This window comes from Podarcis melisellensis (assembly GCF_964234715.1).
Source record: "Podarcis melisellensis genome assembly, chromosome: 11".
In the NCBI taxonomy this organism is placed as follows: domain Eukaryota; kingdom Metazoa; phylum Chordata; class Lepidosauria; order Squamata; family Lacertidae; genus Podarcis; species Podarcis melisellensis.
The window spans coordinates 47,593,144-47,615,205 of NC_138543.1; the positions used below are offsets into that span (position 1 = coordinate 47,593,144).

General features: G+C 42.1%; 1 protein-coding gene across 1 annotated transcript in view; it reads left to right on the forward strand.

Moving 5' to 3' along the window:
- The window catches only part of MTMR12 (myotubularin related protein 12), a 42,520-nt gene extending 27,358 nt beyond the window's left edge, over window positions 1–15,162 (forward strand). The window contains exons 8-16 of the mRNA XM_081929661.1: window positions 723–798; window positions 1,466–1,572; window positions 2,510–2,634; window positions 3,276–3,354; window positions 4,918–4,988; window positions 10,246–10,418; window positions 10,877–11,044; window positions 12,073–12,234; window positions 13,504–15,162. Coding sequence (XP_081785787.1) covers window positions 723–798; window positions 1,466–1,572; window positions 2,510–2,634; window positions 3,276–3,354; window positions 4,918–4,988; window positions 10,246–10,418; window positions 10,877–11,044; window positions 12,073–12,234; window positions 13,504–14,076 — 1,534 coding nt within the window. The 3' untranslated portion in view covers window positions 14,077–15,162. The remainder of the gene's footprint in view (window positions 1–722; window positions 799–1,465; window positions 1,573–2,509; window positions 2,635–3,275; window positions 3,355–4,917; window positions 4,989–10,245; window positions 10,419–10,876; window positions 11,045–12,072; window positions 12,235–13,503) is intronic.
- Window positions 15,163–22,062: the final 6,900 nt, after the last annotated feature.

Below are 22,062 nucleotides of genomic sequence, written 5' to 3' on the forward strand. Positions count from 1 at the left end.
ATGCGCGAGCGGTGAAACCCGGAAGTAACCCTTTCTGGTACTTCTGGGTCGCTGCGGGACACAACCTGAAAAAACGTATCATGAAGCAAATGTAACATGAGGTATGACTGTAGTGTTTGTAGGAAGTGTTTGGACTGAGGGATATTTTGGACAAGCTAGACCTGCACAATAGGGCTGATAATCCACTTGAGTCAGAATGGAACCAGATTGGTTGGTACCTAAAATAATAAAGGTGTCAGAAAAGCTTGTAAACTGATTCATGAGGGAAAGCCAAAAGGAGTTGAGGAGCATCAGGTTCAACCTAAATCTAGGGGATGAGAACATTGGTCCAATAGGGGGAGGGGTTGCAGTAGGCATTGGAGGTGCAGAGGTGATAGCAATTTATATAAACCAAAGTTCCAAAAGTAAGTGCAGATGACATTTGGGGAGAGAAAGTGTATAAATGTTTATATTCTAATGCTAGAAACCTAGGAAGCAAGCTGGAGCATGTTGTTTTAAAGGATGACATACATACAGGGAGTGTATCCCCTGGAGGAATGGGGAGAGCCATTAGATAGCTTGTCTCTGGATACAAACTCTATAGTGAGGTGTGCAACATGGTGCCCTCCAAATATTGTTTGCCTCTGGTTCTTATTTTGAGAACTTTTAAAAAACTGTACAGTTCCTGTGGTGTTCCACATCATAAGTGCAAATTGCTGTTGACTTTTAATTAATGTTTTCAGGTTGCCAGCATACTTCGTTGTTCCCATGTCTGTCTCTGAAGAGGACCTTTTGGAATATGAAGGAAGAGGAATTCCAGTGAGTATATTTGTAGTCAAGAATTTATGGAAGACATGTATGGGAATGAAGTGAACTTTACACAGGGCGTGTTTAGGACTTGTTGTGGCACAGCTGAAGAATCTGAGTAATATATCAAATGAGTGCAGTTTAAGAACAGAAGCTGAGCAAGAAAGGAGACAGTTTTGTACTCCTGAACATTGGGTCATGTAATTTTGTGTGATGTTAATTTCTATCTATTCAAATAAGGATAAATGTTGGCACCACAGAATTCAGAATGAAATTTCTATACATTCTGTGAATGAAGTCGGAGAATCTTCCATGGTTTGGAGAACTGGAAGTGGAGCCTCGGGCTTTGCGCACTCCCACTTGGGAGATGTAAAAAAAGTGGCTTCCCTCAAACCAGACTTGGAGACTGATTCAACCTATGTCTTGTACAAACACGAAAATGAGTAGGCAGAAAGCACGTGAGCTAGAGGTTATCGTATGATCATCTAACCTAACTCGTGATGTTTAAAAATGATTGCAGCTTATTATTGGTAGTCCTTAAGAAAACTAAATGTAATGCAGAAATGCTGTAGTGATCTAATATTCACTCGTGACATACTGTTGTATGATGCACTTACTTTATATCAAAATGAATGCCCCTTGGGTAATATTTACTGATGAGAATAAACGTGTGTTGCAGATTTGGTGTTGGTCTTGCCACAATGGTGCTGCTCTCCTCAAGATGTCTACTCTGCCCAAAGCACAAGATGACAACGCTCTGCAAACACAGAAAATCTTCTTAGAGGAGTCAGTAGTAGCTTCTTCCATTTTTAAGTGTCTGTGAGGATCTTCTCATCAGGCTTTATTTCACTCCTACTTTATATGCATGTTACAAACATTTGCCTATGACTATGTCCATTGTGCTATTACCACAAGGGTGATGTGAACTGCAGGTTTTTTTCTCCTAATGTTGACTGACGTATGCAATGCAAGTGATTGTTTGCCATAGATGGTTGTTAATGTTGTTTATACATTCTTTTATGCATCCTGGACCAAAAAACCAATTGCTAACCCAAAGCATAATGATGAAATTCCCAAACAGCAGGGTGCATCTAACTGCCTGTAGCTATAGGGCTTGTCTATAGGAGCAGGTCTAAATCAACAAACAAAGCCTATGTATCACTTTGTCTTCACCATTGGTTCTATAAGCATCCCTGGAACTTTGAAGAGGAAGATTATAAACATGTTAAACACCACTGCCATTATGAAAATTAGAGGTACAGTTTTAACAATATAACTGGGAGATACAGCAAAGGCTCCAAGAGCTCAAGTAAATCTAGCATTGTTCCCCCTATCTAGAACTGAAATAGGTAACGTGGGGCCCTCCAGGTGCTGTTGGAGTACAACCACCCATCAGCCCCAGCCAGCATGACTGATGGTCAGGGGTGATGGAAGTTGTAACACAATATCTTACTGGTGGCCACAGGTTCTTTACCCCAATTATAGAGTGAAAAAAACTAGTCAAGAAGACCATGTTGTTTTTTACCAAAGTAATTGCATAAAAACTGTGTTCTTGTTGACTGTCTTTGCCACTCATGCTATAGCTGATCTTATACTCTGAACCCTAGAAAAACTGACATTTATATTGACATGTAAGAAATTGGATTGTAAACTTCCTTGCTTTTTAATTTTAAAATAGTCACTATTAAGCCATTTAAATCATAAGTTTTAATGTGTTTTTCAGTATGTATAAGACACTTGATAACCCTCCTTATGAAGCCATGAAAGTTGATGTCCTGTCAAGTAGTCTTCCGTCTCTGCAAGAGATCCAAATTGCGTACACCAGATTTAAACAGCTGTTTCTAATAGGTAAGTGGAAAATATATTGAGGGCACTATGGAGGAATATCCTATCTAGACTTGCTAAAGCAAAAAATACGCTTTTTCTCCAGTAACCACCCCACTGGCTGAAGTCTCCATTTGAAATTTGTAACTAAACTTGTATGTTGCTTTTCTGATACATGAAGTGCTGAGAGGAATTAGCTGTTTGCAAATGTGTGAACTCATGTAGTATGTCTAAAGCCAAAGATCAACAGTTCTACAGCACTAAAAGCCATAGCAAAATAGCACTTTACAAAAGAAAGCCACGTCTAACTTCACTACCCCTAGACGTATCTTCTGCTTCTGATACTACTGACTACCATATGTTTTTTCATTCTGTTTTCCTTGTTCAATCCTATCCCTTTGAGTTCAAGGAGTTTCTGTGATAACTTCCCACTTGCTCTCAGTGTCGGACATTTGGTTCCAGTGCTCTACTACTTATTCATTTGAGCTGCTCTATTGTACTGATGACGTACTGCTCTGCTTCATGTTTTTTCCAGTGGGTGCAAACACAACAGTCAATACATATCTCAAATATCATTGTGCCTTTTGAAATCTTCTGTTCTTTTGATGTAAAGTACTTGAGTTGCCACCAGAAATAACTAAAAACAATTTCTCTTCTTTTTACAGATAACAGTACAGACTTCTGGGATACTGATGTGAAATGGTTTTCATTATTGGAGAGTACAAATTGGCTAGAAATCGTCAGGTTGGTGAAACCCTGCTTCAACTGTAGTGCATCTTAAAAAGTTAATGTCGTAATAAGCTAGCAATGCCAAACTTAATCTGAATTAGCTCCAAGATGTAATCACCTGTATAAGATCAAACAATAACACAATAGCTTTATGGACTTCATATCATAATTAAGGCCTTCCATTTAAGTTAATGTGACAATTTTGTTCCATTCATGTAGCAGATGCTGAGTCTGACAGTCAATTTTTCCACCTCAGTTCCCTCTGCAGCAGCATCAAGGGTCAGAGTTGGTCCCTTTCATATTAGAACACATAATTTTAGTTTTCAAGGATGAGTCTTCTGGCATATAACACATTTCCTTATTACTGTACAGGAAAGAAAGCATAAAAACCTTGTAAAATACTAGCATTACAAATCTAAAATACTGTATTGATTATTGATGCAGAGCTGAGAAACTCTAAATCATTATCGCCTGAATCAGCAAGGCTAGAATTGGGCAGCAAAGTGATGTGAGCTTCCCAAATGAAAGAGTGAGGGGTGCTCAAAGAAAGGATTTATACCCAATCTTTCCTTTGAAGGAGACAGGTTAGAATTTTTTTCCTGTTATCAAAGAAAAACAAGACTATATTCCACAAAATAGCCAACTTAATGAAAAGGTTTGATAACTCATATGCACCAAATGCACTGCATCATCTTTAACAATGTTACTAATGTGTTTACTATTAGCAAACAAAATGTTATTAACATCTTAAAAAACTACATCAAATATAAAGAATTGTTATTTTTGGAAAGCGTATCTGGATAGAATTTACATAAAACCTAAATAATACAGGAGTGTTTGGCTAAAATAACTGTATCAATGTTAAAAGTAGCATTTGTTGTGAACACAGCTTGTTTCACTAAGCTATAAAGGAGGATTAAAGGTAAAGGTACCCCTGCCCGTACGGGCCAGTCGTGTCTGACTTGAGGGTTGCGTGCTCATCTCGCTCAAGAGGCTGTGAGTCGGTGCCATCTGAAGACACTTCCGGGTCACGTGGCTAGCGTGACGAAGCTGCAGCTGGCGAGCCAGCACCAGTGTAGCACACGGAAACGCCATTTACCTTCCCGCTATAAAGCGGTACCTATTTATCTACTTGCACTTAAGGGTGCTTTCGAACTGCTAGGTGGGCAGGAGCAGGGACCGAACGATGGGAGCTCACCCCGCCATGGGGATTCAAACCGCCGACCATGCGATCAGCAAGTCCTAGGCACTGAGGTTTTACCCACAGCGCCACCCGCGTCCCTCGGATTAAGGATTAAGTCAGGCCAATTCAACAGGGGACATGAGGTTATTGGTTTAGTGTAGGAAATAAGGGGTACTGATATACCAGTCTGGTATGTAAGTCTGTGGCCCATTTTAGGATGTTAGAAAAATAGAAAAATGCCCTTTATTCCTCTTTTAAAAAATGTTTAATTCTGTTCCATTGTTGTGAGAGAAATCAACTATAGGGCCTGTTTGTTGTGTCTGGAATCAGCCAAAATGGGTACAGAAGTGGGAGATGTTTGTCAGTTGTGCTAAAGCATTGTATTCATGTTCTAGGAGATGTCTGAGAAAAGCAGTAGAGATTATTGATTTGCTAGAAGCAGAGAATACAAATGTTCTCCTTATAGGTAAGTTGTGTACATCCTTCTTTCCAGTGTGCCTTCCACATAGCTGCTCTGCTCTAAGTAGCTGAATTGTAGAGTAGTTCTCAAACATATGTGAAGAAAGGAGTTGAGTTTCATGAACTGCATTCTATATTTAGAGTTGCCCTGGAATTATTAAAAGTTGTAAGGTTGGACAGTAGCTATGCTGCTGTTGCAATCCCTTCTCTAGTTGACACCTGACACATAGCCTTGGCAGGCAAGGGGATTATTCAAAGAGGAAGAGTTGAATATTTAAGGTCTACAGCTGAGTACACTTCATATGTTAAATGTATTCAGAAGATCGTAAGCGAGGGTTTTGAGCCTTACTCTGCAGTATGCTTGGAGCACAATCAAGCCAAAGCAGTGAATTGAAGGACCACTGACTTCAGTGGTAGATGGTTTCTTGCTGAAATTAATAAAATAAAGACCTTAGCTTTGGATGGCACCCATATTTATTTGCAGGTCTTCTCGCGAAGCTGTGCTGTAGGTGCTTGGGCATTAATTTGCCATGAGCAGTTTTAAGATCTCATGGTGACTTCCTCCCCACCAAAAGAGAACAGGTCAAAATCGTCTCAGAGGGAGCCCAGAGTATGCTCACTTCCCAAAATAGTTGTTTACAACCAATTGTTTTGGTGCTTGCAGAGCTTATTCTATGGGTATTGCGGTTGAAGTTTACTTTGAAGTACACAGCATGGGCTGTCAAATGGGCATGCAAAATGCTTAATTTCCACAGTGCAGGTGCTGATTTTGCAGATCCTTGTGGGAGAAGAGTGCATTTCACACTTGGGATGATACACTTTGTATAAAGCTTTTACAACACAGTGCATTACAAGGTTACTTGTATGTTTGGTAATCTTTTCTAGAAGTTGGTTCAGTCATTTTGACAGTTAGATTATTTGCTAAACTCCTAGGATTTCTGGATATTGTACAGTGGTACCTCGGGTTACATACGCTTCCAGTTACACACTCAGCTAACCCAGAAATAGTGCTTCAGGTTAAGAACTTTGCTTCAGGATGAGAACAGGAAATTGGGCTCTGGCGGCACGGCAGCAGCAGGGGTCCCCATTAGCTAAAGTTGCATTTCAGGTTAAGAACGGACCTCCAGAACGAATTAAGTACTTAACCCGAGGTACCACTGTACAAGGTTAAGAAAACAGTCCCTGCCTGCTGGCTTAAAATGTAATATACTTTATGCAAAAGAGATGGGATAAAAATAGAGAACAAACTCTGGCAGTATTTCTTAGTTGCATTAAATGTCTGGCCAGGTGAGATGGCTACTGAAGGAGTTGGTTCTGTGTAAGGAAGGGCTTTGGCAATTACTCCAAGGAATTGTAGATGGCCTGCTGCCTTTCCCCCCCTTTGCTGCAGCCAGGTGGAACTGCTAATTCATAGGTCTTGTGACACATAATTCAAACCACAACCCTAACTACTATTAATATTGACTGTGCATAATGTGTGTGGCAGTATATCTCAAGTCTAGTTTAGACAGAAGAATTAATGGTAGGGAGGAAATGCATGCTTCCATGGCGTGATATAAACTCTGGTAAGTGACCAAGAGGCCATTGGTTGTTTTCAGAGATGGCTTTGGGCTATTGAAAAGTGCTTTTGCTTTTGTGAGGCAAGGTGGTTGATTCTCACAACTCTTTTGTTCCATAACTCCCAAAGGTGCATTTTTAAGGGGCGTGGGAGGGGCTGCACTAGATAGAAAAGTCTGAAAATTTGTGTGCCTAAGGTCACACATGCAGAAGTGTTTTCCACTAGCACACATTTACCATTCATGGTCTTCGCCAACTCTTTTCCTAGATACAGGTAGGTAGCCGTGTTGGTCTGCCGTAGTCAAAACAAATAGTTCAGGCATGTATCTGAAGAAGTGTGCATGCACACAAAAGCTCATACCAATAACAAACTCAGTTGGTCTCTAAGGTGCTACTGGAAGGATTTTTTAAATTTTATTTTCCTAGAGTCTTGCTGGAATGGGTCTCGTTTATTAAGCAGCTAAGATTTCAAAGGGCAAGCTTTGATTCACTAAATGCCTTAGTGCAATCCTATAATCATTTGCGTTGGAGTTACCATTCAACTCAGTAAGGTTTATGTTTTGGCTAAACATGCGTAGGATTGAGCTGTAGGTCTTACTATTTCTCACCAGCTCATTTACATTAAAGTGTAGCATATAAAACAGAACTAAGCACTCCTTGAACTGTAGGATTCCCTGTAGGATTTTTTAATTTTCAGTTTCAAAGGTGGCTTTCCATGTAGCATAGTTGGTGAGATCAGGATCCCATTGTTCTACAGTCTGCAGTTTTCAGCCTCGTGGCAGGTGGCGAGAGCTGTGCAAGCAGAGCAACATTGCTCCACTACCTCCTGAACATAGTGTTGCTGCCAGTTCCTGAGAGGGAGAGCTGCAAGGTGAAGGAGCTCAGCACAGTGTGGTGGTAGGAGTATTGGATTGGCTCCTCAACTGTGCTGAGCTTTCCCCCCCTCTCTGTTTCAGGAACCAGCAGTCACGCTCAGTATTTGGGAGGCAGGTGAGCAGGGCTGCCCCACTGTTACTGGCCAGTCCTTTCCACTGAAAAGCCCACCTGCAGTCCCTGGCTAAGCAAAATGGTACTACTTAGGGATCCAAGTTTGCTCTAGCTCTATAAACCATATTGAGTGAAATTATGGTTTATGGGGAAACATTATGTGCCTTAGTTTCCTCATATTTTATCTGTTCTTCCCTGGAAGATTTTTGTACCAAGAATTTGAGGTATATATGTCATGCCCTAAAGAAATGGGATAAGCCCTCTCTGTAAGTGGTCACTGGACTCTTTCATTGGGTTGATGTTTCATTTCCTGATAGTGTAACTCGGAGGTTTTCAACCTTTTTGAATCCATGGCTTCCTTGACCAACTACACGTTTTATCTGGCACCCCTGTGGGGCTCAGGAGCCCAGTTAGCTCATTCCTTGCTTGCAGGGCTGGCAGTCTCTCACCCTTTTTCAAACACCCTCCCTTGTGGAGTGTTTTCTCATCCTTCTCTCCTCTTCCCTCTCCATGGGAGTCCTCTGGGCAGCCTCTGCTGCTTCCCCTGGTCTCTGAGCTGCCCTCCCTGCCCCAAAGAGAGCTGCCTCCCAGAGGCACCATTTGCTTGGGAAGCTTGTAGCCAGGGCTGCTGCAACAGCCAGCCACACAAGGAGGGACAGAGGCCAGTGTTGCCCGCGGCACCCCTGACCATCATTCAAGACACCATGGCACACTGGTTGAAAATCATTGGTGTAACTAGTTTTAGAGGAAACAGAATAAGCACCCTTGTGGAAGCTGGTCTGTAAATCTTGGATACAGTGGTACCTCAGGTTACAGACTCAGCTAACCCAGAAATAGTACCTCGGGTTAAGAACTTTGCTTCAGGATGAGAATAGAAATCGTGGTGCAGCGGCAGCAGGAGGCCCCATTAGCTAAAGTGGTGCTTCAGGTTAAGAACAGTTTCAGGTTAAGAACAGACTTCCAGAACGAATTAAGTTCTTAACCCAAGGTACCACTGTAGATGTATGCATGCCTATGGGGTCTTTACTGTGGCTTTTTACTAAGTAACCTCCTTAAATCCTGAAATGTCGGCTTAGTTGGAAATCACTTTAGCATTTTACTTTGAGATTTTATTTTGGCTGGACACCTGCATCTTCCTTCTGTCTCATCTCCTTATTTTCCTTCTTTCAGTGAAGACCCTGTTTTCTGCTGTCCCATTTTTCTCCACCTGTGAGTAGAGTACTGTTGGTTAGCCCTACAGATGGGTAGATTAGGGAGGCTGGCATTTAGCACTGTGGCTAATTGGTAACTGTGCCATTCAGCTAAGGCTGGGAACATTCATCCTGTCTGCATTTTTAAGCAAACAAACTCCCCAACAATTAAGTGCATTGACATAATTATCACTCTTCTCTGAATTTTGCCAGATTTATTGGCTTAAAGATTGCAGTAAAATGCCCACTTTGGGATAAAAGGTGTTTAGAAATGCATGCGTTGAGATAAAATATGTATTTAAATACATATTTGGCACACTTAAGCATTGGATTATTGTACAAGCAGGCTAGAACAGACTTATGAATGAACACATGGAAAACTGACACAGGCCAGAAATGGACTGATTCACCCACCCCTACACTAAGCAAGCTCAAAACTGGCTACTTTTAAATAGTTTTCTCTTTGGTGAAAACATTATGCAATCTTTCCAAACTTGCTTCTTCAATCCTGCATCCTGCACACATTTGTGTTCCTTCCTCATGCAGCATTTAGTACATTGTTTGAGGTTCTTCAGCTTTGTGTTATGACATCTTACTGTGATCTGTGGTGCTGGGGTTTGCCTTGACCACTGTGAAATAGTTTCTGTGCACTGCTTTGGGAATCTCTATCCCTAGTTGACATAATCAAGAATGAAAGGGAAACATCTGAGATTTGTTGTACTAGTGAATATGAAATTTCACCCAAAGGACTATGAAGTAAAAATAGCCAAAGTACTGAGTTTCTGAGAAAGCAATACAGGCATCCTTCCACTTATGCACGATCAACTTGTGTGCAACCATGTATATGGGCAGTGATGGGGAATAAATAATTTAATTCATATTGGGAAATGGAAGGAGAGAGCTGGAGAATACATTTGGCTCATGAGGAGACCCTTCTCAGAGCCATAATTGGACTTTAGTGAAGGTGGAAAAGAGACTGGAGGACCAACAGGGCTTTGTTTACACTGCTCAGCCTCCTTGCCTAACAGCTGATGTGTGGGGTAGTGCAGCACCACTTTTGTCTTCCATGTCTCCAGCCTCCAGCCGCTCCCATCAAGGCATGTCTTCCAGCCTCCAGCCGCCCCCAAAGTTTCAGTTCCAGTTGTGGATATTTTGGGTACACTATTTTTTATATGGATTGGAGAAGAGATTAGCAAACAGGAAACATAAAGGGTGCTCCCCACTTACATGATTTTCACATATGCATGTGTGGCGCCTGTATTTTGGTCACTACTACTACATCTAGTCACACTATGCTACGCTATGCTATTCTTGGTCAGTTTGTTGTAAAAGGTCTCTTAATAGAAAGGTGCAGAGTTGGGGAGGTTCAGTAAACCCCATTTGTCAAGAATCATGAAGTGGCCAATCCTTTATTGTAGGTACCAAGTTTTAAGTAGGAACTGTTAATTTTTGCAATTTATATAGTTCCTTCAAGTGTTTATAAAAGGATTTGTCATGTCTCAAATGCTTCCATTTCTTTTTATTCTTCAGAAGAGAATGCTTCTGACCTGTGTTGTGTAATCTCCTGCCTGGTTCAAGTTATGATGGATGCACACTGCAGAACTAAGCTGGGATTTCAGAGTCTTATTCAAAAAGAATGGATCATGGGAGGACATGCTTTTCTGGATCGGTGTAACCATCTGTGGCAAACGGATAGAGAGGAGGTATGACAAAATGAAATTCTTGAAGTCTTTGAGCAAAACCATATCCTCTAGGATGGTATTAAAGGGGGAAGGCTGAGAATCACAATGGAAATACTGCATTCAGCTATTCAACAGTAACAGCGTAGTATGTTTTTGAAGTAACTTAATTTGGACTTTAGCAAAATGATAGTACAGTATGGTGGAACTCTCTACCTTAAGAGCCCTAAATAAGGAGCCTGCCTATGTAACATGGCCTTTAGAAACCCTTCAGAAATGGATATGAGACTAGGCCAGGCCAAGACCCATAATTTAAAAAAGAACTCCTTCTCATCCCCACCAGCCATACTTAAGTTGGCAAAGGTCAATGAGGAAAGGGTATCACATGGAATACCCCCTTGGATAGGTTCAGTCTTGGTGAACTCAATGCATCAAATACCCCACGTAATCTATTGCATAATGTCTGTTTTTTCCCCTTTTAGGCACCACTTTTCTTGTTGTTCTTGGATTGTGTATGGCAGTTGGTTCAACAGTATTCACTAGCCTTTGAATTTACAGAGACTTACCTAACTGTCTTGTCGGATAGTCTGTACATACCAATATTTAGCACCTTCTTCTTCAATTCTCCGCATCAAAGAGACACTACCAGGGTATGTAGACTGGGGGCTGTGGGGAATTGCAGATGGGTTGTCTTGGTGCAGCTGAATTCTCTTTGGATTTATGACAGCAGTACAATCAAGTGCCAATAAAAGCCTTGTTTTTATAATGTACAAATGCTAGTGTTTTTGTTTTGTTTCTGTGTATAACCCATTCTAACAATGGTATATAAAGTTGTGCAGTGTGTTGAATCACTGCCTCTTTCTGCTGGAAACCTTTTCACCCCTTCCCTGGCTTCTGATACCTCGCCAGACATTGCTCACATACTTTCCACTCTTTGCAGCTATGAAGGTTACTCTTCATATAATAAAGAGAACTAAAATTTTTGAATCTGTACAGACACGGTGTAGTATGTCTTGTATTGCACAGACGTCAGTATGATTGAAGCAAACTACCTTCTATCCTATTCAGAGGCGGGACCCCCCCCCCCCCCCAATTCTCTCCTTCAGTGCTTTCATGAGCTATAGGAATCCTGAGAGTGTCACTTCTCAAGGATGGATGTGAACAAGATACCTTGAAAGTTGTTCCTCTGCCACAGTTTCAAAACAATTGTGATCTAACTCTGTCCTTCTTTGGAGGAAGGTTATACTTGAGTGCAATATTACCACTTAAGTCTTTAAAAATCAATGGCTGAATAAATTATTTACATATCCACCCTTTCCCTCCTCATACTATTTGAGGTAGCATGGGATTCCCAGGTAGTCTCCCATCCAGACTGACCAGAGCTGTTTAACTTTCGATAAACCATGACTATGTCATATGCCTTCAGACCATGTCCTGGATCAAGTGGATTTTCTGTTCGGCTAGATTGGTGTACAGATACGCTTAGTACAGTGAAGTTATACAATGCCATCTTGAGAAATGTGTTCAAATCCTGCTAAGTCTACGCAGACCAGAGAGGTGGTTGAGGGAGCTGAAATTGCTGAAGTAAAGATGTTACTTGCAGTAAAGAGCTAGTATGAACTGATGCTTATTAGAAATATATTCAAGATTCTAATTCTTCCCTTTTTTTCTTTGATAGTATGGAGGAAGCCTTAATACAGAAGGCACCAAACTTAGTTATCTTCACGTTTGGGACTGGTCTGTGCAGTTTGGACCTGAGGCACAAGCCTTGCTGAATAATCCTCTTTATGCTGAGAAGCCAAAACAAGATAAGAGTCAGAAAAAACCTACACAATTCAAGGTAAGGTGTCCAACTCTTATCCTCAAAACTCTATATCATTTTTCTGCCTTACATAAATAACAGTGGCTGATGACTTGTCACCCACTGTTCAGTTAAGGTAGAACCTGTGGATTTCTGCAAATAGTTTTCTCAGTGCCAATATCAAAAGCAAGGTTTACAGCTTATCTTGCTGCATTATTTTCAGCATCAGATACTTCAATCATTTGCTGTCTTAATTGATTGCTATGAGTTAACCATATAAAGCTAAGTAAAATAGTGTTAACATACGATTAGGTAAAGGGACCCCTGACCATTAGGTCCAGTCACGGATGACTCTGGGGTTGCGGTGCTCATCTCGCTTTATTCGCCAAGGGAGCAGGCGTATAGCTTCCAGGTCAAGTGGCCAGCATGACTAAGCCGCTTCTGGCAAACCAGAGCAGCGCACGGAAATGCCGTTTACCTTCCCGCTGGAGCAGTACCTATTTATCTACTTGCACTTTGTGCTTTCAAACTGCTAGGTTGGCAGGAACAGGGACCGAGCAACGGGAGCTCACCCCGTCGCTGGGATTTGGACCACCGACCTTCTGATCGGCAAGCCCTAGGCTCAGTGGTTTAACCCACAGCGTCACCCGCTGCATCACATAGTCATTTGCTGGTCTTTGGGATTAACTTTGAAATTAACGCATAACAAAAAACTTAAAATGCAAATAGTTATTTAATGAAAAAGTATACATCAGTATATTTTGTATGTGCCCTCAAATAATTTTTCATTTGAGAACCACTAAAGGATTTGCAGTCTTAAGCATGCTAGGTGAGTTCTTTCACAAGTTGATGGGAAAGGATGTAATCCTTTTTTGAACTGCAACAAGGGGTTTAGTGAGTTGCCTGACGGCTATGCATCTGAAATCTGCAACTGTTTTGCTGAGCAGATTTAGGCAGTTTTTCAATAACTTGTAAAAACTTTCAAAGATGTGGCCAATTATCCTGTTTTCTGAGGAGGGGCAGTCTCTTGACTTACTGACCCATTAAATGTTTTGTGTTAACTAAATTTAATTCTAATTTCACTCCTCTCTCAAAACACTATCTCAGTTGAGAAGAGATGGTTGATATTCTCCGCAACTTTCTTATTTGACTGAGTAATGTGTTGTGTTATAGCTGCTTAGCTATTTTTTTACCAAAACACTGGTAAGTTGTAGGCTATGATAGCTGTTAAAATGCAGCTTAAATCTGTCTTAAACTAAACTATTGCCTATGTTCATCCCTTTTTTTTTTTTTTTTTTTTACAAAAAGCATCAACGGCAGCTTTCTTTACCATTGACACAAACAAAACCATCCCCCAAAAGAGGGTTTTTTAAGGAAGAAACGGACCAGTTAATAAAAAACCTCCTTGGCAAAAGGATCAGCAGGCTGATAACATCTGCCGACGAACTGCAGAATACCTCCAGGGAATTTTATGAGAGTTGGCACTCCAAACCTGCTGATCTCCATGGAATCCTGCTGCCACGCTTAGAAGGACCAGAAATCAAAGTGTGGGCGCAGAGATACTTGCGATGGATCCCTGAAGCTCAGCTGCCTAGTGGTGGGACAGTTGCCACTGCAACAAAAGTCTGGGATGTGATGGAGGATGTGCAAGGTTTGCAGAAGCAAATGGATGAACAACGCAGCCAGAGTCTCTCAGAGGAGGGCGCTGCAGCAGAGTCTCCCTTCCAGAGAAATCCTGCTCGCCTGTCTGCTTTATTTCCATTTGCTGGGCTTCAAAGACATTCCCACAAGCCAGTTTTACCTACGAGCACCTGGAAAGATTTGGAAGGTGAGGACTTGGCTAGGAGAGATGATGAGTATGTTGATTTAGGGGATGTTTGATGTGAGGCTTATGCTCACAAACAGAAATGAAAGTACTGGCACACTTCTCTCCAAACATAAAATTGGTTTCCTGGCAGTGGCTTTCCCTTCTGCCCGATGAAGCTTTTAGCATATGAAGATTTCCTCACTTGAGCACCCGCAATATTTTCTACATGAGTTTTGATCAAGCATTTTAATTAGTTCTTTCCATAAGCATGGGAGATACATAGCTGTGTTGCAAAGGGCCCATTTGAAAAATAAAGTAAAATACAAATTAGTTGCTCAATCATGGAAAGAGTTAAAGTGTTGGGGCACTCTCAAAATCATAATAAACTTCTTGTTGGAACATAAAGGGGTGGTGGTCTCAGAAATATCCACCAGAATTAAAAAATGTCCTAGTCAGGTAACTGTGTCTTCCAGGCACATCTTACAATGCATAGAAAAACATGTGCTGTTTGAAAGACACCCCCCGGCGTTTCTAAGAAGAATCAGGTGCCATGTTTTTGTTTTTTGTTTTTAATGAACTTGACAGGGTCATACCTGCCTTTTTAAAACTCCCAACTAGAGAAATACTAGGTGTTTCTCTCATTCATCCTACTTGTTCTTATCATCCATGATCTGCAGAATAATAGTTCATTGCTGTATCTTAATAAGTGTCTTAGTTTTCAGTAACTTAGGATAACAATCTCTTGTGCCAGTCTTCTTTTGTTTCCATCATGTTATTATCCTGCCGCCTTGGTGTGTGACATCTGGAACACACACTACCAAGTACAAGATGGGGTAGAACTTAAAAGACTGCAATAAGCCAGACTTTTTCTTCCAGATTGCATAGGGTGCTCATGTTGATCTTCCTCACTAGCGCCAGTAGCTTGCACTGAATCTCAAGTCCTTACTTTAGGAAAGGCAACTAAAGAGCTATATTCAGCTTTGAAACTGGATTTGTCATCCAGTATTGCTATTTTATATAAACGTGACATTAAAGCTAGCTATGAATGTAAAGTTTATGCATTGGAGTTGAATTGCTGGATGTTGTCACAACAGTACCTCAGTTACAAAAGCCATATGAAAACTGCTTATTAAGTTTTGTCTGCCTATACCAAGCAGATAATTCAGTCAAGAGGGTAAAGTCTTAATGTACATAAATCCAGAAGTAGCCCACAAGATAGAATTGGCTCTTAGTAACCCTTCCTCCTTGGAGGGCTGGAGCTTCATGGATATGACAGTGCACAAGTGGTTATTGTACTAGCCCAATGAGATTCTAGGTACAATTTTAAAGCATTGCCTTGGAGTATATCCCAGTGTGCTATACCTGCTTGTTTTTTATGTTGTATTGGGAGCTAAGATTAGACTTCCAAAAGAGTGGATAATGAATTGGTGTAAATCAGGGTAGCTAGCCTGTGGCTCTCCAGATGTCATTGAACTCCAAATCTCATCAGCCTAAGCTGTGGATGATGGGAGTTGTAGACAACATCTGGAGAGCTACTTAGAGCTACCCTGGTATAGATGAATGCCAAATGGAAACCTCAGAATCTATGTTGCCTTATGCATTTTGCTACTGTAAGCTCCTTGAGCTTTCAGTATTCTTAAAACACAATAATTCTATTCGTATATGAGCCTTCCGAAAGCTAGCATTGCACACTTTGGTTTCTTCAAATTTATTTAGCATTTATACAGGAGTTTCTCTCCAATTAGTACAGGCTGTACATTTTAAAGCTACTTGATTATGATTTTGAGTTCACTTTGGGTGAAAAACACTAACGATGGAAAGTTTTTTTTTAAAAAAAGCATTTCCTTTGACAGCTAAACAGTTGTAATATATTGGTCGTGGAAATGTATTTATATTTAAGCTGTCAAGTATTGTGTATATAGGAAACTCATGGATATGGAGGGATTTTTATAATGGCTTATGGAACGGCTCCACTCTAATAGGAACGAGTATGGTATTGATATGATCAGAACACACCACTGTGGATGGAAACATATTTAATTCACTATACTGAATTTTCTGGTATTCTGTTTTATACCTCCCAGTTTTACACTGAATACAAGCTTAGCATTAACAGTACTAAAGGAAAAAAAACTTCCTGTTTACTTTAATGGACTATTTGGACAAATGTATTTGTTTAATAAAGTGTACTTTTACTATTTTAACTTGAAAAGTGTCTTTGTCAATCTCAACGATTAAGCTGTTTGCATTGTCTAGCCCAGGGTTTCCCCAACTTGGGTCTCCAGCAGTTTTTGGACAGTTTTTCCCCATCACCCTCACTCACTGGTCCTGATAACTAGGGATGATGGGAGTTGTAGTTCAGAAACAGCTAGAGACACAAGTTGGGGAATCCCTGGCTCTAGTGTTTTGCGATAGTAATGGATGCAGTAACCTTACCATTGGTTTCAGGATTCCTGATAATCAACAGCAGAAGTGCAGATCCATACAAAACTTGCCTTCTACGTAGTCATACCTTTGAATGCATGTAACTCACTGCCATGTACAGCAGGGATGGGGAGCCTGTAGCCTTCTAGATGTTGGACCACAATTAGATCTATACTGGCAGGCCTCAACAGTTACTCTATACAGTCACATGTGGCCCTGCCGCCAGGCAACCATGATTTATTATTTCATTTTTGTACTCTGCCCTTCCTCTGAACAGGAGCACAGAGCAGCTAATGCACACAGTACTATGAAACAATGTTTAAAAGCCACAACAATTGAAAAGAACTTTTGAACACAGCCACAGTAATCACCTTAGCAGACATCTGCTTCAAATCCTTTTAAGTCCCAAATGATTGGACAAATAAGTGTGTTTTTTAGCTTGCTCCAGAATATTTGTCTTGTTCCACTGTCCTACTAGCCACACCAACAGGACCATGAGCAAAAATGAGACCAAAGCCTCCTAACTTGGAAGGTGCAGAAGTGAGTGGGGAGCATCCCAGCAGCTTTGCAGCAATCTGGATCTACCATTTGAAGGAGGACAGGGGGGAGCACTGGAAGCATGTCCCCCACCTCTTTACATCAGGGGAGGAAAAGCTCCTGCAGCCCTTGCTCAGCAATGGGGCTGCTAGTACCCTCCCTTTCTGATGAAAAGGGGTGTGTTGAGAGGGTCTTTCTGTTGAGGTGTTTGCTCCTAACCAGCAGGACTTTTCAATTGGCCAGCCATGGCTTTGACTTTGTAGCTTGCTGCATTCAACAGACAGCCACTTTTTCTCTCTAGGTCACAGCACCACCACTGAAATTCTAAACTCTACTCTCTCTGTAACTACCTCAGGGCAGGGCTCTTCCCATTTGCCGACTGTCACACAAGTCTCTGCTTTGCTTATGTCATCTCACTGTCTTTGTTCTCTGCTATGGGGATCTCATGAACACAGGGAGCTGGGTTCACGTATTAAGAGTCTAACTTCATTTAACTCCAAAGATTCATTAAATTCTAACATTTACTAAATCCAGGAATTTAGGGCAATCACCCCCCAACTCATATCAATCGAAATGTGGATTTGGAAATAAAAGTCATTTTAAGTACTCAGTGTTACAAGACCTAACTCACTAGACTCCTGTTATATTAAGATGAATTAAATTAAGAGCTGATTTTGTAAAAGCTGAGGTGGAGTAGCTTAGTTTGGAATTTATATATATATATTTATTGTATATTTATTCTGCGTCTACGTCACATGGCAGGAAACTAAACCTAAATAACAACCTATGTTTTTGGTGGTTTATTGCAGTGCTCCCCAACCTTTTTATCGCCGTGGACCGGTAAATGTTTGATAATTTTTCCGTGGCCCACTTATTTTGATTTAATAATTTTAATTTAATTGTATTTAAACATGCCTTCAAAATAAAATACAGCTACACCAAAAAATGAATATAAAGTGATTTATTTCAATGCAGAGATGCCAGCGTGCCCCTTTCAATACAGAGATGCCAGCGTGCCCCTTTCAGTACAGAGATGCCCCAGCATTCCCCCTTTCAATACAGAAATCATTGCGCCATAGTGCTGAGTCTCCTCAATAGCAGAGAACCTCCGCCCCCCCCTCCATGCACTTATACCTGAACCCGCACAAACACATTCGACCCAGGAGTTGTTGACCTAAATAAGTGCAATAGGCCTGGGTGAATGAGAGGGCATTCCAATAAAACCACTGCTGCTCCTCTTTCCGTTTGATAGTGCTGAGTCCCCCCCCCCCCCACTCCGTGCACTTACCTCACGGCAACTTCTCTTCAGTCCCCGCGTCTCCGACCTCGAGTCCTCAGTCCTCCCGTGGTGCCGCCTCCTTGGCCAATGGCGTGAGGTTTGCTTTTCGGCCAATCAGGAAGCGGGAGGACCGCTCCCTGATTGGCCAGGAGGAGCATCAGTGTAACAATAGCGAACTTTCATTCGCTATTGTCGCACAATGGGCGGGCGCAATGCTCTGCGCCTCGGCCGCCCGCCACAGTGAAATGATTTGAAGTTCCTCGGGCGGCCTGGTGCCGATTGATCCACGGACCGGCACCGGTCCGTGGCCCGGGGGTTGGGGAACACTAGTTTATTGGACTGATAGGACTTTGGAAGATGTTTGGTCTTGATTCCTGCTCCCTTGCCCCATTTGAGGGCAGTTTTCTGCTTATGTCCTAAGGAGTTGCACAGCCTACTCCCATGTCATATGCATAGGGAAACAAAGCTCAAATGCAATAGAGATGGAAAAGGGAACAGGAAGCACAAGCCAGCTGTGCTTCTGCTTCCTGTTCTTGTTGTGTTTCATGTCTGAAGTGGCTTTTCCTCTTAAAGATTCGCAGGGAGGGAGAGGGATACTTGAAGGCTTGCAAACTTTTTAACAGTAGCTCTTCAGAAGGCAGACCTTATTTTAAGAACAGGAAGCTCTCTTGGCTTGGGCACAGGGCCTGCCTGTAGTCAGCATTTGCTAGGATTTTCCCACCCAGTGCCTTTCTGTTTTGTAGCCACGTTCTGTTGGATCCCTTCTCCCCAGTGTACTTGAAGACACAAAGCCAATACAAAATTAGCAGCCTCATAACTTAAGAATTAATATCCACAAAGATAGGAGAATTTTAAGCAAATCTCAGTTGCTATGGAAAAGTAGCAAATTGTGCTTCTTTCCAGAGATTTTACCGTGCAATAAGCTGTAGAAGAAAAATCGCCATTCTTTTTAGGGTTCTTTTGCTAGAGCAGGGATTCCACAGACCACTAATGGCTTGCAAGCTTCATTGAGGTGGTCCATGTGAAGGACACTTCCAATGTTATTTCTACGGCATGCAAATTGTAATGCAATGAAATACAACATAGGAAATAAAAGGAATAGAAATATAATTAAAAACCAACAGCATGTACGAGCTGCTACAGTGCATTTCAGTTGCTATAACAGGCAGAAAAATCATTGAGTAATCGGCCATGACCCTGGGCAATTTTCAAGGAGTGTGTGGGGGAAAGTTTGAACTGCTGGGCTAGAGATTTCCTTATCTCATGAATGCCTTCATGGAATGGAAAAGGGTGATGAAAATGTACCAATTTGTTCAGCTGGGCTGCAGAAGACTTTTTGTGTACCCATAATTGACGTACTTCAACAAATAACAATGGAAGCACACAGCCTTCTTTTGGGGAGAGATCATATCAGATGGCGCTGATAGTACTTGCTAGATTCCCTTCTCAAGCTCCTTTTTAACTTTTTATTTTGAAGATGTTAGTGACAATACTACTTCCCAGCAACTGTCACAATGGGAAAGTGTGCCGTAACACCCCAGGGTGCTTAAACTCTTAAGGCCAGGATACTGCCTTAAAACCTAGACAATTTATAGATTTAGTTGCAGAGCTATTTATTTTATTACATATTTATCCCTATCTCTTGCAATTAGGGCAGGGGTCAGCAAATTTTTTCAGCAGGGGGGTGGTCCACTGTCCCTCAGACCTTGTGGGGGGGCTGGACTATATTGGGGGGGTGAACGATTTTCTCCCGCCTGCAGAGGCCTGAAGATGCTTTGCTTTACCCAGGCACAGACAAACTCTGCCCTCCAGATGTTTTGAGACTACAATTCCCATCATCCCTGACCACTGGTCCTGTTAGCTAGGAATGATGGGAGGTGTAGTCCCAAAACATCTGGAGGGCCGAGTTTACCTATGCCTAGCTTTACCTGTCCCAGTTGTCGTCCCAATAGCCGCAGTTGGGCTTCTCCAGCCAGCCAGGTGCCGTGGTGGGGTAGGAGGCTGCATTGGCTGGCGAAGACAGAAGCAGCAGTCCCGGCAGAGGAGCCGGGATGGAGGTAGGAGAACCGGGGTGTTGCTGGAGCTTTTACCCACCACCTGCTGCTGCTTCCCGAGAGGCACCACAAAGTAGACAGAGCCACTCACCAACCCACAAGCGGCGGCCGCAGCCACAACATCCCACCTGAACGCCATGGAAGAAATGAAGGAGGCAGGCAGGCGGTGATGAAGAAAGCGCGCATGGAAGCGGTGCGGAAAAGGGGTGCGGTAAAGGAAGGAAGGACAGACTGAGGGAGAGGGAGGAGGAGCAGGAGGAAAACGCAGCATTAGCCTGCGTCACACACACCCTTCACAGCGCTGCCCTGCTGAGGCGGGCAGGCGGGCGAGCTGACTCCCGCCATTGACGGCACCCGGCGTGGGACAAGATCGCTCCCTCCATGAGGGGAAAAGTGCTGCCGTGTGAGGGAGAGGGAAAGAATGTGCGTGTTGGCGATCTATGTGGCGATTCCTGGACCGTCCGCGGGCCGGATCTAGAAGGCAATTGGACCTGATCCGGCCCGCGGGCCTTAGTTTGCCAACCCATGATTTAGGGCATGCATTTGGCAACTAAAGGGAGTTTTCAGATCATGCTCCCACATTGGCCTTACATTGCTGCACTCGCACACCCTGACCTACTTCACAGGGTGGTTGTGAGAATAAAATGGACAAAGGGATAAGCTTGTATACCATCTTGAGCTTGAAGAAAAGGTTGAATAGAAATGCAATAAATAACCAGACCCACACCAGCAATGTAGCACCTCGTGTGCTTTCAGACCATACCCTGGGAACTATGCAGCAAGTTGCAATTTTGTGGGAGATGCTTCTTTAACTTTCATGTGTTAGGTTTTGCTGTCTGTGATTCTGGGTATTTTCATTGATGTGTGGGTGAGAGAAAAAGAGAGAGACCAAGACCTTCATGAATGCAGAGGTTGAAACAGGACCCCTAAAAGTTCTGTTATAGTGGTGCAATGAGGAAGGGGGGAGACCGCAATGCAGAAACCAGTTATCTCTTAACAGGTATATCCATATTATAAGCATATACAGTACTTCACTGGCTAACTTCAAAGGATAAACTGTGTTTGAAGTTGAGAGTCACTTTGATCTATGCAGTATGTAGAAAAAAGAGTGTGCAAATTCTGTTTGTCCAGGAACTGCTGGTAATTATGTTAATCTGATTATGTTAATCTGAATTAAATCATAAATGTTCTGCTAGGTTTTAAAATTCAGATTTGCTTTTCAAAGGGAATGTTGAGTAAATACATTGTCCTTCTCCACCCAATGGATAGGTATGACTGAATTGAAGCCTATTTAAGTGTTAATTTGGAGGGCAAATTCTCCCCTCTAAATGGGATTAAATATTGGGTTCTGTATCCAAACAGGTCACACTGCAATCATAGTGTATTACTATTTCACACATATCAATGTGCAACTGCATGTAAACCTTCCAGCTGAAAGCAGCAAGAATTGCATATTGCGTTTTCTTGCACCTATCAGTGTGAATCTAGAGTGGGAGGGGTTTTATCCTGTTTTCAGTATCCTGGGAGGGTGGCAGGACTCAGTCCTGCTGAGTTCAGTGTCTTCTCCCAAGTAAACAGTTTTCCGGATCACATGCTCAAAATAAAATGTTAGGTGGGGGAGACTCTGTAAGCGCTGTCAGTACCATCTAATACCTGAACACATGATGCTAAACATGTGTTGCAAACTGCATCTGTTTTGTAAAACTTAATAGCAGGCAAAGCTCCTTTCCCCAATTTTCATCAGGACAGCAGAACATGGGCCGGGG